Source organism: Cygnus olor, chromosome 6, assembly GCF_009769625.2.
Source record: "Cygnus olor isolate bCygOlo1 chromosome 6, bCygOlo1.pri.v2, whole genome shotgun sequence".
Classification (NCBI taxonomy): Eukaryota; Metazoa; Chordata; class Aves; order Anseriformes; family Anatidae; genus Cygnus; species Cygnus olor.
In genome coordinates this window covers 10,998,873-11,017,792 of record NC_049174.1, presented here as the reverse complement: position 1 = coordinate 11,017,792, position 18,920 = coordinate 10,998,873, and the positions used below count along the sequence as shown (strand labels likewise).

The window sequence follows — 18,920 nt, the reverse complement described above, 5'->3', positions numbered from 1 at the left end:
CTTCAATATTCTGTTTGATAGGGTTTCTTCTGGATCTGCAGACAACCTTCTGTTGTCCTTGACCGATGTAATTTGTTTCCATGGTGCAAAACCATTTGGTCACTCCCCTGTCCTTCATAGGATTTCTGAAGCTCCTCAGTTAGAACCTGCCTACCAGTAAGCAGAGTGTAGGGCAATATAAAATACACTTCGTTTTCCATCAGCGAAGGTTACCTTCACATCACGTGCACTTGGCATGGCAAAGGGATAGCTTTTTTGATGGGAATGATCTCTGCTGCTAGGTTGGAGTATGTGTGTGAGCTGTTGGCATCACCTGGGATGATGGGCTTGTCTCCTTGCCACAGGACAGGAGATTTAGATTTCACATGCAGAAAGCTTCATTCTGTGGAACACACTCAATGATACAATTTATTTAGAAGGAATTTTGGAGCCTGGCCTAATAATTGCTGTTATTTTTTCAAATCCCTGCTGCCTATGCAGACAGCTCAGTGAAGGACAGAAAGGCAGCTATGCCCTGCACTCCCTCTCTATCCTCACCAGCAGTGGTGTGCATGATAGGCAAAACTTTAAAAGAGCTGTTTATGTCAGCATGGTAACGCTTAATAGCAGTGCAGCCTGTTATGTTTCTACAACTTTTTAAGGATTATAACTGCTCAATCTGCATAGCAGTACTCTCAGGCACCCTGAAAGAGGTGAATATTTTCAGAATTATTGTTAGGTAACAGTAACACATAGATTATAACACTCAACATTTTTCCAGGCGATATATTTTTTCTTTTTTGCTGAGTTTCTGTTTTATTCTACATTATTTTTTAGCTGGTATTTCTGGCTGACACATCTGTGCACACTCGTTTTATTTTCACTGTTGCAGGTATGTTGTCCTGTGCCTCAGACATTATGAGCCAGTTAAGTAAGCCCAAGGGCCTGATGTGAAAATTGTTTGTGATTATGCAGTTAATCCACTTATAACAACTTCTGTTTGTAAAAGGACAGTTTGAACTTTGACATTTCCTTATCCTCATGTTTCCTCTTGCTTCCTTAACAGTCCTTTGCTGTGGTCTGGGTGTGGGTATAGTTTGATTCTATTGGCTGCAAATATTTGCTCCAGGGGTAAAAACACAGCACCCTGCATAGTAAATAATCCTATACACTGTGTATGGGATCAGGCAACTCGACTGGGATCCCCATTCCTCTTCCAGAAAGAGTTCAGCAGCTCTTGTTCCCCACACAACTGCGTGCTGGAAATAAATTCCAACTCTGTTTCCTCATGCAAGCTCAAACGATTCTCTGTCTCCTGGAAATTTTCTTTTGGTGTTTCTGTTGCACACATGCCCCAAGCCAGAAAAGGGCTCGCAGATAAATATTTTATCATGCATGCAAAAAAATACTTGCTTTGAAATTTCAGAAATGTGAAAACCCATTTTCATCAGGCAACCCAGAGGCTTCTATAGAACCTGCCAAGTACCGAGTTCCTACCATTTCTCTTGGAGGTGATAGAAGTGATCCATAAGGGGTACGAATATTTTTAGAACAGAAAAAGCACATTGCTTCCCATCCACCACCCTCCTCCCCCCATCTTTCGGCAGTGAAACAGATATGTATTTGCTGAAGTTGTCCAAAAGCTGTTTTACATCCAGCTGAGGGGAAAATGTGCGCCAGATTTGCAGTGTGATAGGTAAGAGTCTGACAGGGTTGCACAAGTTTAAAGATGACCCTTTGGAGTGAAAGCAGTTGTCCAAACTTAACAACAACTGCGGTTTAAAGTATTGCTTGTTTAATTAAGTTAGCTTTATAAAATATGGCAATTACTCTGGTGTATGTTCAGAATTTAAAAGCAACAATTATACTAATTGAGGCAATCGCAATAAAAGAGTCTCTCCCCCAAACAAAAACCTGCAATCACTGTGTAGAATAATCCTCCCAGCCTTCATCAAAAGCATGAGGGAATCAATAGGTTTTGCTGTGTGTTTTGGACATAATCAGATCCATGGACTGCTCAACCAGGATCGGGAAGAATGAGTTCCTGAATCAGGGTCTGTCTCCAGGCCTGTCCTGGCAGCAATCCTGCGTTGTTTAAAGTACAAGGGCTGCTAGCTCAAGCCCTTAGGTTAATTGCAGCTGCAGAGGACAGACATGGAAAACAGACCCTGGGCTGGACCATCTGCTAGAGCTGAGACATGCACAGCCTTCCTTACACGGCCTTGTGCCAGCGTCCGGCTCGAGGGCAGGATCAGTCCCCGCTCTGACACTGCCGAACCGCTGGGCATCGGCGCGGTGAAGCCTCCAGACAGCCACCCCACACCGAAGATTTGCCATCACAGAGCACCCAGGCTGTGCCCAGGGAGGTGGTGCTGGTGGTGCCTGGGGTATCAGTCTCTGGAAAGAAGCTTTGTACCCATTTTCATGGCTTTTTGTGGCACGGAGAGGGGACTGCGGCTGGGACAAGGTCTGCCTTGGCTATCCTATCTTTCTGGATATCCTTACATTAAAACTAAGGACAAAACTGGCATATGGGTGAAAGGGAAGCTATAAAAGCCTGTACGGGGTAACTGACACTGACTTACCATGAACAAAAAGGAAGACAGGATAAAAGTTCAAGGGGGATTTGCCAGATATTTCCATCCCTTCTGGGTCTAACATTTTTGTGATTATTGCCTCTTTAATGGGATGGTGTATTTTTGCCTCATCATTAACCTCAGGAAATGCTAGGTGGTGAAGCAGAGCACAGAGAAAATGAAAGAGGAACTGGAGAGCAGAAATGCCAAAATTACGAGAGCCAGAGTGCACGAGCACTCCTGCAGTGCTTTGATTTCTGCTGCCTTATGGCTCAAATGATTTTACAAAGTGATTTCCTGTGCACTTTGAAACGTGGGACGGAGGCTTACGCAGAAGCTTTGGGACACAGTTCCCTAAAGTTGTTTTTTGGACCGTGCTTCATACATGGAGATGCTGGTGGCAGGGGCTGTGCGCTGCGGTGGGGGTCCCTGCGCCCCCTGGGGTGGTGTTGCTGCAGCAGGCGCTGCCTTGCTGCAAGTGCCGGTGCCTTCGAAGCGGTGACGCCTGTCCTCCAGCACCGCTTGTGTCCAGAGCAGTCCTGCAAAGCAAGCGTTGCACGGCACTGCTTCCCAAATGGCAGGAGCCCTGCACAGCGTCCCGGGAGTGAGGGGCACTCTTTGACCTTAGCTTTAGAACAAGTTTTCCATTTGAAAGTCTGTTCTTCTTAGGAATGTGGGTGTTGGTTTTTTTTTCTTTTTCCTTAAGCTATCCACTTTTTGGATTTCGTTGGAAACTGCTTCCACAGGAACGTGGAAGTCTTAAAAAAGCAATTGGCATGCTTTTGATTGAGCCACGGTGAGGGCTGTGCAGTGCCCGCTATGTGACAAGGAACATGCTGGCCTTGCACCATCCAGCACAGTGACACTCGTCGTTGGGGCTTGTGTGATCTCCACAAGGGGCTCTCAGAGCTTCCAGCATGCTTATTGTCAACTACTTATGTTACGCTGTAGCGGAGAGGAATAATCATGTCGTTTCTTCTGTAGGAAATAAACCACCACTCCAAATGACAACTCCTTTTAAAATGTTTTAGACCAAATCACAACAACAAAAAAATCACTAAGTAATTCTAAGCCCTGTAAAATACAGTTCTAGTGGTGGGGTGGGAGTGCACGCGAGTTTCAGACGCAAAGCAGTCCTCATTTTTGAGTAACTCCTTCCCCACTCTCAGATGGCCACCTCTTGACTTACCCCAAACCTCAGCACTTGTCAGCTCACCGTGTATTCCCCCTGCCAACATTCTGGGGGCACTCACAAGCTCCCAGTTAAGAAGGTGAGGTGCATTTTCCACTGTCAGGAGTCAGTTGCCCCATCTGGAATACCTGCTATCCCTCAGGCACCATGTGCTTGCCTTGCTGCTATGTGAGAGACCACCTCATACTGCACGGGATCTAGCATCTCCGAACTGCACTTTGCTCTTACAAACACAATTTGCATCACAATTGGGTGATGGCAACAAAAGATAAGCCCCCAAAGCATGCTGGAACCCTATGGAAAGAGGGGAAAAGACTTCCACCTTGTAAAATTTAAAGTGAAGTTGAGTCCTGCTGACATGAGTAAAAGTTTTTCCATCATCTACAATGAAGACTTCAGTGTGCACCTTCCCTTCTTGGGTTCAACCACCAACAAAAGCAGGGATGAGCATATATGCTATGGTATTTCCAGCTCAAGATGCATCACGGTATAAGAAAACAATTCATAATAAATTTAATCTTGTAGGATTTCCAAGATCAATTTCAGAACAGAAAATCTGTAGTTTACCCTTAATTGATTTAAGGTTGTGTTTGGAAACTGGTGTTTTGGGGAGAATTTTTCAGGTTATCTTAATAATTGCAGTGGAGATGGGGGGCAGTATTTTTGGGCCACATTTTCATCAGTAAATCACTTCCTAATGGTTAATAGCTGAAATACTGAATAATCAGTAGTTGAGCAATCCCTCTGTAGTTTATCAAATGCTATGGTAAATATTTTTAAAACAAACATAAAAAAAAAATCAAATATGACTTCTTATCTCACGGTAGTATTTTGAATAAGGGATTAAACCAAAATCTCCTTTACAAAAGATTTTTTCATGTGAGAACCAGATTAGATTTATTACTTGCTGTCTTTATGACTTGCTAAGTTAAAGGAAAAAAAAAAGAAAAAAGTTCAGTAATGAGTTGAGCATTTAATCAGGGATTTCATCACCCCTTTTCTTTCCTCTTTCAGTGTATTCGTGGAAGAAAAGCAACTCTAGAAGAGCTGCAGACAGTTCACTCGGAAGCCCATACGCTGCTGTACGGCACAAACCCTCTGAACAGACAGAAACTGGACAGCAAGAAACTTCTAGGTATCGTTGGCTGTGGGGAGGGCTCCCCTTCCTGACCTCAAGCATTCAGGCTACTGTCCACAGCCCCGACTGGCAATCATTTAGCGTTGGTGGTGTGAAAGGTGGGCATGTGGGGGTCCTGCCAGCCTCAGTTATAGGCATTTCCCAAGACAATTCTTCCCTCTGCTACTTTCAGCATTGACATGGGTAGTGCAAGATACATCTCCTGTTCTTCAGGTGATCTCTGAACCTTTTAAATAGCTACAACTTCCTTGCACTGATGTCTTCAAAATCTAAAATAACCTTCTCTGAGGAGGAAAGATAATTTAGAGTCTATTGTATCCTTGGACACTCTGCTCTGCATGTTAGAAAGTTCTTCTTTGCTTGGTAGGAACTGGAACACCCTGCTAAGGACCTAGATCTCCAGCACCAACCAGCTGCATAAACATCAACAAATAGCTGTCAGATTTGTATGGATAATCCACAAGAAAGATGCAGGGGCCTCTTAGATAGTCCTACATTTTGTTTAATTTCGAACAAGATTGTTTATCCCTTTCACTGGGGACTGGATCTTCCCTAAAACAGGACTGCATCTGCTGTAAAATATCGACTTTTTGCCTGCAGAGTATCTAGGGGATGGTTGTTCAGATAACCAACTCCACCCATAGAAACCAGATAACCATATCACATTGATTTTAGCACCTTCCTGTCATGGAGATGACTTCTCCCTTTATTTTTTCCTTTTGCAGCAGTAGGTGATAGGCCAGAGGAGCAGTTGGGGAAGTTCTCTTGTGGGCATCAGTAAAAAGAGAGTTCTAGAAGTTTAGAAAGTTTATTTTGGGGATTACCTTTACTTTGAACCATATAAAAAGAGGATTAACTTGATGGTCTGCATATTGCAATGGTTGTGGCAAAAGAGCTGGAAAGATTTTTGCAACATATTAAGTATGTACATGAGAACCTCGAAGAGGAAAGCTATTAGCCAGTTGTTCAAACATATAATTAGCACTATATTTTTAGCTAAGTTACCACCTCTTTAAAACCCAGAGAAATGAAAAGTAGACATCTCTGGCTGAATGATGGTGCAATTAGTATGTACAGTTTTAAAAATTTACGATGTCATATCCTTGGTAGTGTAAAACTCTCGCCTTGAGTTAAGTTGTATCCACCAGTCCAAAGAAACAGGGTGTAAATCTTCCCCAGTAAATCTGAGAGGGCTCCTCGTTTGCAGTTGCACCACCTTCACACTGACTGATTTCACTGCAAGTTCTTGAAGTATGGCGCTGAAAATGAGGATTTGTCCCCCAGCCATCTACTCTGGATCAGATTCCCTGTGGTGGGAGGTGGGCAGTCCTCTAGCACCTGAGCTGGTGGCTTCACCAGCCAGGATCAGGTGGGGTTTGTACCCTGCCTCTGACAGTGGTCATCGCCTGCATGGGACCGGGGGCTCTTGGCCATGCTAACCCCGCTCCTTTAGGGGCAATTGATAGTCAGGCATTTGATGCCCCTTGCCAGATGCGCTGGTAACACTGAGTGTTTCCCGCTCATTCCAGTGTCAGATCCTCTTGAAATATTTTGCTGTTCCCTTTGAAGTCTTGGCACAATCTGCATCAATAGTTCCACAGGTGTATTTGGGCGAGAAAACAGCTTGCTTGTTTAGCACGGGATTTTGAGATTCCCAAGTTTTGCTGAAACAAACCTGTTTAGAGAACCTGGGGGACAAGAAACTCTTGCTCTACCTTTGATGACTTCTGTAGGTTTTCTGTGCCCCCACGTGTCTTTCAATCATTCATTTTAAAATGTCTTTAGAGATTAAGTTTGTCTCTAGTGAAAAAAAAAAATTGCAGTACCTGAGAGTATTCCAGTACAAAGTGTTGCATGTTTAGGTGTAATTTGCAAAGAAGTTCACGTTGTCAAGGGGCAGTATTCCTGATCAATCAGATCTAAGACTAACCTATATGTGTTAGACCAGAGCTTGGCTGGGGTTAACGCTGGGGCTCTAGCCATGACCCAAAACTCTGCCCAGCAGCTTTTTTTTTTTTTTTTCTCCACTATTTAAGGCTGCAGGTGTAGGCAGGAAGTCAAGTCCCAGGTGTCAGCAGTAGGAAGGGATTTCTGGTAGCGCTTAGCTGAGTTTAGAGCTTGTTTCCTAAACCCACGTGGCACTTTTTAGCCTCGAGCTGTTAGGAGTCGGACTCCCGACCAGCTTCTATGAGCATCTTTGTCCAGCTGGTCTGGCTCTTCCCACAGGCACCCCCATCACACAGGGCCACTGCTGCGGAGCTCTGCCTGGCCACAGCTGGCACTGACACTCGTGCCAAGCTCAGGGCAAGAGCAAACATCTTTGCCTCTCAGCATGGCTGCCAGTTATCCTGCCAGGCAGGAGAACTCGAGGTGACAACTCGACACCCAGAATTCAGAGGGACAGTGCAGAGAGCTGAGATGGCAAGAGGAGTGAGCCTGGAGAGGACATTTGTGTAGTATCCAGGTAGGAGCTCTCCTTTGGGAACAGGGCAGGAAGGGCAATGCTGTCCCAAAAAAACAACAGTTTCTTAGCTTGATGGCTTCCATAGTGCTGGATTTGAGTGAGGATAACAGCATCTGATGTGTTGGGAAAGCCTCCCTGAAAAGCCTATTTGTGCATATTTGTTTGTGCATAGAGGTGAACAAGCCTGTAAGCAGCCCCTTCTTCAGCTATCCTCTCTTGTTGAAAGTTTAAAAGGCTTTTATATTTACAAAACAGCTTTGTGGGGTTCTTTTAAATATATTTGTGGGCTAAATGTATGGCAGGTTTGAAGTCTGAGACCAAAGCTTTGCATGAGGCTCACATATGCAAATGCGAGTTGGTTAGACCTGAGTGTCTTGACATGTGTACGACTGCAATAGGATAACTGGCTCCGTGTAAACTCTTTGCCTTTGATATGTCTGTGAGCAAGAAAAAGCATGAGAAATCTCAGCCTAAAAGGAAGAACTTGTAAAGCTGAAAGATGAAAACGAGGATTTTTTTTTAAGCTTCTGCAAATGATGACAGGGATGTTGCTTCATCTGACAGTTCTTTAAGTGAATGTGGGAAGGGGGTAAATAGCTCAGATTTTTCAGAACTGTGAGCAGATCTCAATGCATTTGGATACCATGGCTCTGCTGATTACTTCTTCTGCAGTTGTCCCGTAGTCTGTTACTTCCGAGCCTTACTCCTTTCTCAACAAATTCCCTCCTTCACCAGCACGGGAGAGCTGCCTTGCTGTTGTGGACGTCCACTGCTGACGTTGAAGTTACCTTCCCCAGAGGAGCTTGAGCATTGCAGAGATCTGCTTTGCTGTGTTTTATCAGGAGAGCTCAAACGTGGTGGCTTTCAAGGCAGGTTGCATAACTTTACCCCTTGAAATGTTGCTAAGGCCCTTGAAAGTCTCAAGACGAAGAATATGAATCTCTCTCTCATTTGACAGTGAGAAGCTTTGGAACCAGCTGAACAAGTTTAAATGCAGGCAAATGAGGCTGCTTTTAATTTGTGGATAGCAATCATAAATTGTTGTCAAGAAGATAAATATTGAAATAATAGGTGGATTAGCAGTGAAAGATGTGACAGGAGGTCTAAGGCAGGATGATCTAAGAGTTTTCATGTGGATCTAATCACAGAGTGAATCTCACTGTGTGCTCAGATTAATAATACAGATGCATTAACTCCGCTTTCAGTCAAAGGGGTAACGTATGTCTGCTATGCATTTGACACCAGCATGGTCCTTGGTAACGTGTGTCACGTCATGGCTAATTCACGCTCTGCAAAGATGGTCGTTAGCACCGGAGGGCATTTGTTCTTTCAATATAGACATGACCAGAGCAGGAACCTGGTTTGGTTGAAAAACAAACAAACAAACGAACAAAAAACAGCTTATTTAACTGTTAGCTTTCATTGTTTTTAAATAGATGTCAAGCAATTGAATCTCAGGCAATGTACCACAGATCTTTACAGTGCCTGCATGCGTGTATTTCCTTCTCCCCATTCGCTTGTTGTGCATAGACACATGTACAAGACATACATATAGGGGAGTAGTGGTGCATATGAGAGAACACATTCTTTTATAAACTGTGCGGTTTATAAATCTGCAGAATTTTGAATGGGTAATAATATTGCTGATGTACAAGCTGAGGAAGTTATGTTACAGTCCTTACAGTAGCAAAATTGGTCTTACAGATGTTTCTCTCCATTTTTCCCGAATTCTTAATGTTGGTTTTGCTCTTTCAGTCAAAACACGTTCTGTTTGCTTGCCACCGGTTTATTTTTTGTCTTCGTCTTTTATGAAGCTAGTGTGCTCCGAAGTCTTCTAGCGTCTGTGCAGATGACTGATAATTAGGGTGTTTTTATGATTTCCCATCCGCTTTCAGTTGAAAGCAGTTAAAATGTTCATCTCAGACATGCTGAACAGTTGTTGATAGCGTCTCAATCATTTATAGTCAGCATGATTGCCTGAAATGTAGGACAGCACAGAACGTTTGCATAAAAATAAGTGATTTATGGAAGGCTTTTATGTTGGAGAGGCTTTTGAACACATCCAAGTGCGTATATTGTTTATCTCTGCATTGTAATATAACAGTATTGACTGTGTTTTCTGAAAATTGCTAGAAAACCACGGTCTGTTACTGTGTTAAGAAAGTTTTCATCATTGCCATAAAATTGGACCAAAATCTGGTAAACTTTGACTTTTTGACTTAGTGGATACCTTTTTTTTTTTTTCTGCAGGTTCTCTAACGTCGATGTTTGTCAGGCTTCCTTGTGGTGGTGTTGGGGTGAGTACTCTCTTTAATGTGTAAATAATGTCCTGTTTGTTCTCTGAGTCCCATCGGTAACAAAAATTGTTGCTTTGCATTCCATCAAGTAGGTAATTACAACCAGATGTTATCCATAAACAGGGTCTGCCTGGGGTGCGGGGTAGCAGTGACAGCCTCACGTGCCTTTCTTCAAAAGCAGCGTGAAGATTTTAAACTATTTTGGAGCACTGAAGCGGGTGGGACATTCATAGGCATGTTTCGTCTCTGGCTTTTGGGACAAGAAACCTCATTTCAGGCAGTGATGTTTAATGGACGAGAGGTTACTGAATTTTAAAGCAGCCTTGAATCCAAAAATGCACTGCAACTACACAGAAAGCAAGATGTGCTTTTCATGCTGCTTGTGCTGTGTAGGTGTTTCATCTTCAGTATTTGCACTTCAGAGCTGCCTGCATGCCTCTTAGTGCAGGTGGAAAATATATTAATAAAATAGTGATACCGAAGGACAATTTTTGGGAAGTTCCTGTAAATAGTAAGTTATTGTATTTGTGTCTGGGCTCTATTATTGTCCTAGAATGAAAAGTCTTGCGGGTTACACAGCGTGAGGGAACTGCAGTCTTTGGTATTTGACATCTTTCATTTCTTGAGCTCTAGGACAGTCACGCCTGAATTCTGAAAGAGGTGACTAAAATATCTGTCCGTCCATCATGAAAAAGCCCAACATTAGTTTTCATCTGTCAAGATTTCATATAGTAGAAAAAGCTTTTTTGTTTGTTCCCATGAGGCTACAAAAACAAATACCATTCAAATACCTTGTGTTGAAGGTTTGGGTTGCATTTTTTGTTTGTTTGTTGTGGTTTGTTTTTTACTTATTTATTTATTTTTAAGCCTGAAAACTTGAAAGTTTTCCTTTCAAGTCAGATTTTTCTGCTCCAAATTTTCTATGTAGGGTGACACTACAGAAACTTGGAGAACAGGAAGGGAAAAGAATGAGAAGAGACAATAAAAGGCATTGTGTTTGAAAATTCACAGTGGTAGTTCTTATGCATAATTGTAGCTCGTGAGGTTGAATCTAGAGGTCTGGATTCTGTTATGGAAATGAAACAAAATTGTTTTCTTCCTGAGTCTTTGCAAAATCGCTGCTTTGAAAATTATCCCGTCAAAAAAAGAATAATCGGCGTTTATTCATACCGCCACCACTGAGCACTCGTAGCGATATTTTATTTTGTATTGTAAATATGCTGCAGTCTCCTAATTCATGGCAAATTTTTGGCTAGAGTTTAAAAGGTTTGGATTTACTCTGCCCTGCAGTCAGGCATGCCATTCAAAGCAAAAATTATCATTTGCAAATGAAGACTGAATGGTAACAAGTAGAGACAGTGCCTGAGCCGAGTGCAGTCCCAGAAGTCTTGCATTAAATCCTAAATCAGGGCAGGAAACGCCACAGTGCTGGTATTACTGATACGCTCGTAATAAAGATAGCGAGTGCAGTTAAGTTGCTGCTCAGTTGTCTCCACAGACCCTTAAATATGAAATAAAACATTTGCCAACATTTCTGCAGTGCTGTAGTAATCCCAGCAGATATTTTCATGTTTTATCAGCAAAGCTTTTTAAAAGTAGTAATTTATTAGAATCAACAATATGTTAGTCAAATTTTTCATAAAAATGGATTGTGGTTGTTTTCCTTGGTTTTTGTTCCCCAGTTCCATTGGAATACAGTGCCAGCTATTCGTGTGCTTCTGCTGTCATGTCTGATGCAGGAAAACGTATTTGTCACTGCTTTTGGGATGCATTTCTAATTAGTATGTACACTGCAGCCATATATTTGTAGGGAAAATGAGGCCATGGTACAGAATGATAGGCTATAGCATATTAAGCGTTACACGCATGTGTGTGCTCTGGGTGGTTTTAAGCGTAGTCCTTTCAAGCCTGTTTTCTACTGTCTTTCGAAGTGTGAGATTTGTCAAGAAAGCTGTTTTGCAGCGTTCTGTGTTTATTGAAGAACTACAGGGAAAGCTGTAGTCTTTGTTAGCATGCCAGTTCTGTGAGACAAGTTGCTCTTGATTTGATTTGCTATGGGAAAAAGCTGGAAGAAGCCCTATAGTGGGATTTTAGCTGGGGCCACAGAGCACGCCTTTCAGTAGCAGATGAAAACCAAATTATTTTCTCCACCAAAGGGGATGACAAGGCATTTTTCAGATGCATACAATATTTTTTGAAGAAATCAGAAAAAAAAAGGTTTTAAAACATGAGGGCCTTGGGTAAAACGTCAGTTATGAAGAATTTCAGTGAGAGAGGAAGTGTAATTTAAGTCTGAGGAGTTTCAGTATGTGAAGACTGCTGGGAGATTGAGTGCTTATTATGGTATAATTAAATTATTTTAAATTGTTCTAGCAAGAGAGCTTAAGGGTTCTGCTGTTGTTTGGCTGGCCATCACGTAGGCTGCAAGGTGTCTGTAGAGCTCTTTTGACGGATGAGGAACATTAGAGTTGTGTTTACACTCTCCCTTGCACTAGATCACCAGGATGGCAGAGCATTACTTGTTGCTGAGCGGTCGTCTGTCTTTGTTTTATCTCTGACTTTCGAGTTAGAAGATTGAGGAGAGGCAGCCCTGGTAGTGTTAGAAGTTTGTGTGGGCTCCACTCACTTTGTACTGGTTTCACTGGTAGGAACATGAGGTGCCCGAGGTGATCCAAGCGCCTGTGGGACATCTGCTGGGCTATGTAGAGATGATGTTTTGTAGCCCAGATTGGAAAAAGTGGGGATTTTTCTCAGCAGAAGTTTAGTTTTCTCTGACTTTGTCACTTAATGATAAGTACAGACTTGTGGATAAGTCATGGGTCTTTGCGTTCAGCTCACCAAGACACCAGGCAGCTTTCCAGTTGTCCGACGGCTTTGTAAGGAGGGTTTTACTCAGGGAACTCAATGCTGGTCTGGCAAATGCTTGCTACAGGGCAAACATGATGCCATAAGGAATAAGAAAGGTTTTCAAAAATCTGGCTACTGTAGAATGAGTTGGGACCAGTCCTCTTTTGGATGCATCAATGGTTAGAAGATGGGAAACGGTGGTGGGAATTACAGCCCCCCACAGGTCTGTGTATTCACTGAAATGCTGCAAAGCTGGGATGGGCTGTAAGCAAATGTACTTTGCTGATGGTATGAGATTTATTTACGGTCATCAAGACGAAAGATATTTGCAGAGAAATACTGTTGGTGTCATGATAACGAGAGACTAAATAGCGAAGTAGTACACGAAATTCAATGTTGCTGGATGCAAAATAATGCTGGTGGTCAGGAAGGAGACCTGGACTGGAGCAGGTGAAAGCTGAATGATTGCTGGGCTGAGGACGTCAAATGATTTTATGGGATGGAAAGCTTGAAGTCAAGTCCTTTTTCTGTACACAAACAACACAACTCTCTCCCATAGGAGTTACCATGTAGGCTAAAAGAATAAATGGGCCTGAAAGGCAATGTAGAACAATTTGGTGGGGGGAAGCCCATGAAGAGCTGGTAGATCTTCCTGTTCTGTTTTAAATGATCAGGGATCGTTTGAATTTCCATGAGTTCTTTATACTAGTGTGTATTCTAGTGTCACAACAGAAGTTTGAAAGAGCAGGAAAAAGCTTAGAGAAAATCAGTTCATCACATAACGCCTTTCAATCTCTTTAAAAACGAGGTCACAATGTCTCAAAATCAGTGAGAAAAAGGGATATTTGTTCCCCAGTGGCTGGAAAGTCTTGGGTTTTTTTTTCCTCATTGGTTTGTTTTATACAAGGAGCCTTCAATTCATCGTAGCTGACGCTAGCAAACCTCCTCCCACCTGCACACATCCTGATCGCAGCAGAAAAGGAAGAAAGCACAGAAGCACTTATATCAACAGATGTGAGCTCTGATTTAAACAACTGTAATTTATTCCCACTGATCTTTAGCAACATCTGCAAGTACAGTATGCACTATTTTTACTTAGCAACATTACCTTCACTTCTCTGCAGCACACATACTTTTTTTAATCTGTGATTTACATGCACCAGTGTTACGTAATCCAGGATAATTAGAAGAAGATTTTAGAGAAATGAGTTTGAGCATTGAGAATCCACAAAATATTTCCAGCACACTTGCATCCAAATACTTCAAAACACTCAAAGACTTGATTTTGATAGCTAGTATTTTTAATTCTTTTTTTTGTTGTTTTCACATATAATATTTTCTTTTTTTTCTGTGCTCATTCTTAGAAAAAAAAATCTAGTGATTCTTAATGGTTTTGATCTCTTCCAGAATCTATTCTTTTATTTTTGATTGTAACGTCCTGATTAGACTGTAAAAAATCTTTGCCTGTGTGAGCATACAGCAAAGCACAGACAACAAAAGTGACTTCCATGGAATGTAAATGAGAAGATACTTCCTAGCAGGTCTTAGAAGGAAAAAATAGGTGAGCGTTTTAGTCAGTGCTTAAGGAGATGTAGTTAGGTACAGACAGCTCACCGGCCGTACAACTGGTGTGTGCTGCTGTCGCCGAAGTGTGATGATGAGCTGTGATGAGAGGAGAGTAGAACTCCTTTGTTCCCCTTCACTTTATAGAGTCACTTGTCTCTGCCTGTCCCTGTGTTTAATTTATCTGCATAGCTCTTCAGCTAAAGAAAAGATTAAAATATTGAAACTTTTTTTTTTAAGACCGTCCTCATTTCATTTTCAAATGGCTGCCTGTCAGCATATAGTTCAGTACACAGCACAAGTAGGAGCCTCATCGTGTATATTAATAAAGACTTCACGTTTAGAGGAAGGACAAGTTCTTTCAGGTTTCACCCAGAAACATTTTAGACATTCCTTTTAGAAGAGGAAAGCCTCTCTCAAACGGACCTTCCCTCATTATTTTATAATAAGTGTACATGCAAAGGTTTAGGAGTCTGCAGCAGGACCCAGGAACTGAATTCACTCTCCCCACCTCTGGAGGTCCTCAGTTCTCCTAAGAGCCCGTGTAGCAGAAACAGCAGCTCCTTTGTTGGAATAAGCAAGGCTCTAATATTATTCTCAAGGAGATGAGTGTGCTCATCCACTCAACAGCAGCAGATGTGGAAGACTCGGTATCTCTGACGCAGTTGTATCCTCCGGTTCAGGGGAGAAAAAGAGAAATACATGCTCTTGGATCAACGAGAGGCAAGAAATATGCTTCCTCTCTCCGTAAAGTCCTTCCAGATGGTAAGGCTTGATGTGCTGTCCCAGCAACAACTCCTGTGATGGCAGCTACATCAAAGGACTCGCAGGCAGGGAAAGCCAAATAGCGTCTCCCTGTAATGAACTTCAGAATTCAGGAATGATGGAGGGGTCAACAGCAGCCCGAGCACCAAACAGCAGCAGCTCCAGAGCTGGAGAGCAGTCCAGCTCAGGGCCACATTAATAACATTTTCCACCATGGCAGAGTCTACACCCCTCTGCCGCAGAGCGCTGATGACTTCAGTGGGACTGTTCAAACACTTGCAGTCAAACAGATGATGAAGTGCTGCCTTGGATTCGGGCCCAGCAGTCTCCAGACATCCGTTCTGGGGAAGGTGGCTGGGTGTTAAATCCTTATCTTGGAGATGTGTGCATGTGGGATGGGGCAGTGGAGAAGTTGCAGGTGGGAAGGGACATCTCTTGATCCAGTCCTTCTGCTTGGTAGCTGAGCAGGGGAGCATGGCAGAGTCCTTGAGACTGGCTTCTAAACCACAGGTGGAATACTTTCTCTAAGTACCTAATTTCTGTCTGCAGAAATAATAACTCTCCAAAACCGCCCTGTCTTGCCCTCCTTGTTCTTGAAGCACTGCCAATGCGAGCCTGGTTTCTGCAGGCATCAAAGGGCCTGAATTTAGTGGTGCTTGGCTCAGACACTGGTGACTTTTGCATGGTTTATGGGGAAGGCTGGCACAAACGGACATCTGCGGGGATCTGAGGGTCCTTAGGTAAAGCTGTGCACAGGACATGTGAATTCTGCTTTTCAGTGTTTTTATTTCTCTGATGCCTTTACGATGAATAAACGTGGCCCTCTGCAATTCTGCATCCATGGAGGGGGCCTGGTACTTGCTGTCATGGGGAAAAGAGAGAGAAAGCACCTCTCAGCTGTTGGTGTCCTGAATCATTTTCTTTCAAGACTAAGACAGACAGGTTAGATTAGCTCAGTCCCGACTAAACAGTGCCGCTGTATCTCCCTCGAGTGGAGCCTGCGGCTAAGAAACATGGGAGCCACCATGGTGTGGCCCTTGCCCTGCAGAAGTGAGGCAGCGGAGTCCTACCAACCTTGTCCTTATCTGAGATACCAGGAGCCAGAATTAATATTACAGGCACCAGGTCTGTCATTTCCTTAGTAAAAGTAAAGCCAGTATTCTCTGTTGCTTAAGCTGTGTATATCTCCCACTCACAGACAATGGGAGGAGAGGATGTGAGAAGGCAGATGCTGGGTCTCCCAAGGGAACACAGCAGTGGCATCCTAATTGCAAAGTAACTTGACTTGTCTCTTACTATTTTCATGGGACTGCTGATGAGGAGCCCGGAGACAGACCCTCACAGAGCACTACAGTAGTGTGCTGGTCGGTCGGGAGGAGAAGAGGTTTGCTTTTGCCACCCTGGCAGGGGCTTTTGAAGAGACATGGTCAGACCAGTCCTGTCTTCTGCAGGCAAGCTCACAACTCCCATCAGTGCTCTGTATAACTCAAACCCTGTCGTACTTCTATTCCCATGTTACTGCCCAAATTTATGGGGGTTGAGGGGAGCCCTGGCACCACAGAGGTACCAGTAGGGCTTTTCCATCAATGCAGTAGCTCTCCCCAGAGTCTGTGACAGTGCACGTATTGGCAACGTCACATCAGAGATGTTTTTTTTTTGTATTCTCCTAATGCTTTCATAGTTTACTGCGACTTCAAAACCGTCCTCAGGGCAGATGGTGCCAGAAACCATCCCCGATAAGAGGCCAGGAACAATTTCCACTGGCTTTAGCGCAGCCGTGAAGGAGGTGGCTCAGTGTCATACGGGGTGACATGCATCTCCCCGCAGCTTAGTAAGCAGATTGGATGCCAGACAAAACAAATAATCCGTTTCTCTCATTCTCCTTTGCCATTGTTTCCATAAATACGCTCAACAGAGAGTCATATGTGAAAAACAGCTGGTGATTTTTCACATTGAGAAATGTTGCATTTACCCTGTGATGGATAGGATATCCATCCTATTATGGATAGGATAAACGTACAGCAGAGCTATCCTGACGTGGGACAGTCCCAGTAGTCTGGATTTTGCAAAGGCTGTGACTGGCAAGAAGAAAACAAGCTTTGCTTTCATCGCGGCGCGCCAACAGGCCGGGGTGCTGGGGAGGAGATCCAGAGCCGCGTTCCCAGTGGTGCCCCTGCTGGAAGCAGGCCCTGGAGCTGTCCTTCCCCCTCCTCCTCTCGGCAGCTTCCAGCTGAATTGTAGTAAAAACTGAGCAGGCATTTCATCGTGTGTCTGCAAACCGATCCTGCCTTTGTACAGTTGTTGGGATGAATGTGGTAAAAGCCAACGCTCCTCACTTTTTGTTTGAATTAGAACATGATCCTGTGGAATAACGACACAGAGAATGTCTGAGGAATGCCTTGCCGTTGGCCTGTTGGCACATTTTCGGGGGGAAACTATAGAGGATGCTGGTGCTGTCAGATAGTTAGCGTTGAATTGAATGTCTGTAGTCAGCACCTAGACGCTGAAGGTCTGTTATTTTTGATGAGAGAGGCTTGATGTTGTGCTTCCCCAGGGAAGGCAGTGTCAGCAGAACCTTACCCCAGCAGTTGCTGGCGGGCGTAGGCTGGGCAGGCTTTTCTTAAGTGTTGTGTTCTTATTGTGTCCTTCTTTTCTTAGGGTTGTTGAATGATTTTGTATACCTCTTTTCGGCTCTGGGTTCGGTTTCTTCCAGCAATTGAGGAGAAGTGCTGATGTGGTGGTGTTAGAAGTGTTGGTGGGAGACACCTGCAGGTTTACATTGCTTGAGATGCTGAATTTGCTTCTGTGTTACAGCCCTGATTCTTCAGCATCGCAGAGCTGTAGCAAATGATCATCTCTGGAGTGTCCTTTGTTGGGACAGCCATCGGTGGTGTCACGACTGTCCTTGCGTGCTCAGCCAGCCACCGCGGCACTGCTCTGCACGTGTCGTTGGGTGACGGCAGTCCCAGCCCCGCTGCTGCTGAGATCAGTTCTGCAAATTCACACATTTGATACGTTTGAATAACTCCCTTATAAAACATGAGTCTCCGTTTCCTGGCCATCCTCACTGCCTCTAACCGTGGTTCCTCTGTGTCTCGATCAGGTCGACAGCGACACAATTTGGAACGAAGTCCACTCGTCCGGTGCCGCTCGCTTGGCCGTGGGCTGTGTCATTGAGCTTGTTTTCAAAGTAGCCACGGGAGAACTGAAGGTTGGTATGAAAATGTTTTGCTTTGGAGTGGGCTGTGTACAGGATCAACAGGGCTCAGCTCACGGCTGTGTTGTGCAGGAGGTCCAGTTAGTTTCATTTTAATGGCACCATCTGGCTTCAGTCATAAAAATCTTTGAGGATATCAGCAAGTGAACAACAGACTCCTGGTGAATGTTCTTACGCACTGATTAAAAGGGAGAAAGAAACCAGAACAGCAAGCGAAATCACTATTCCGGTGTTATCCAAGAGTCTTTTTGTTGCCTTCAGCTGGGCCAGCCAGTTCAGTGACCTCATGCAGAATTTATTTTTTCCCTGAGTGGAAGGAAATGCTGTACCAGCCAGTTTCCATAAATTTCACGTGGATTTCTTCCCACTCCAGAACAAGGGAGAGCATCATCCACTGCTATGCTCTTGTGAGGAAACCATCGAGAACAACTACGTGATTCCAAAGCAGAATTAGTGCTTCTGGCCATGACCTCTGCACCCATCCATGTGAAGTAAACCTTCCAACCTGTCTCATTTCTTTCTTTTCTTACTTCTGTGTGTAGAACGGATTTGCTGTTGTTCGGCCTCCAGGTCACCATGCAGAAGAAAGCACACCCATGTAAGTATGCGTATGGGCTTTATTACCTCGCTTCAGTGTTTGCCTGTTGTGTGACCTACAGCCTGAATTAGAAAGGATTTTTGTTAGTTTACTGTTGCAGAATTTCTTGCTTATTGATACGTAAAACAGTATGCCATTCAAAGCTCCCAGTAGTTCTCCAGAATAGGGCAAAATCTTGCTTTGTGGTATTGGGTGGATAATTTTTAGCAAGAATCAGCATTACAGCCATGCTTTGGAAAAGCACTGATGCTTTCATTTACTCCTGTTAATTGTTTTAAGCTAAA

At 43.7% G+C, this 18,920-nt stretch overlaps 1 protein-coding gene across 26 annotated transcripts in view; it reads left to right on the top strand.

Annotated features, from left to right (window-relative positions):
• The window catches only part of HDAC4 (histone deacetylase 4), a 250,075-nt gene that overhangs the window by 205,903 nt on the left and 25,252 nt on the right, over nucleotides 1-18,920 (top strand). For all 26 annotated transcript variants that reach the window (XM_040560768.1, XM_040560759.1, XM_040560762.1 and 23 more), the window contains 4 exons: nucleotides 4,762-4,882; nucleotides 9,600-9,646; nucleotides 17,925-18,032; nucleotides 18,581-18,636. In XM_040560768.1, the coding sequence (XP_040416702.1) occupies nucleotides 4,762-4,882; nucleotides 9,600-9,646; nucleotides 17,925-18,032; nucleotides 18,581-18,636 (332 nt within the window). The remainder of the gene's footprint in view (nucleotides 1-4,761; nucleotides 4,883-9,599; nucleotides 9,647-17,924; nucleotides 18,033-18,580; nucleotides 18,637-18,920) is intronic.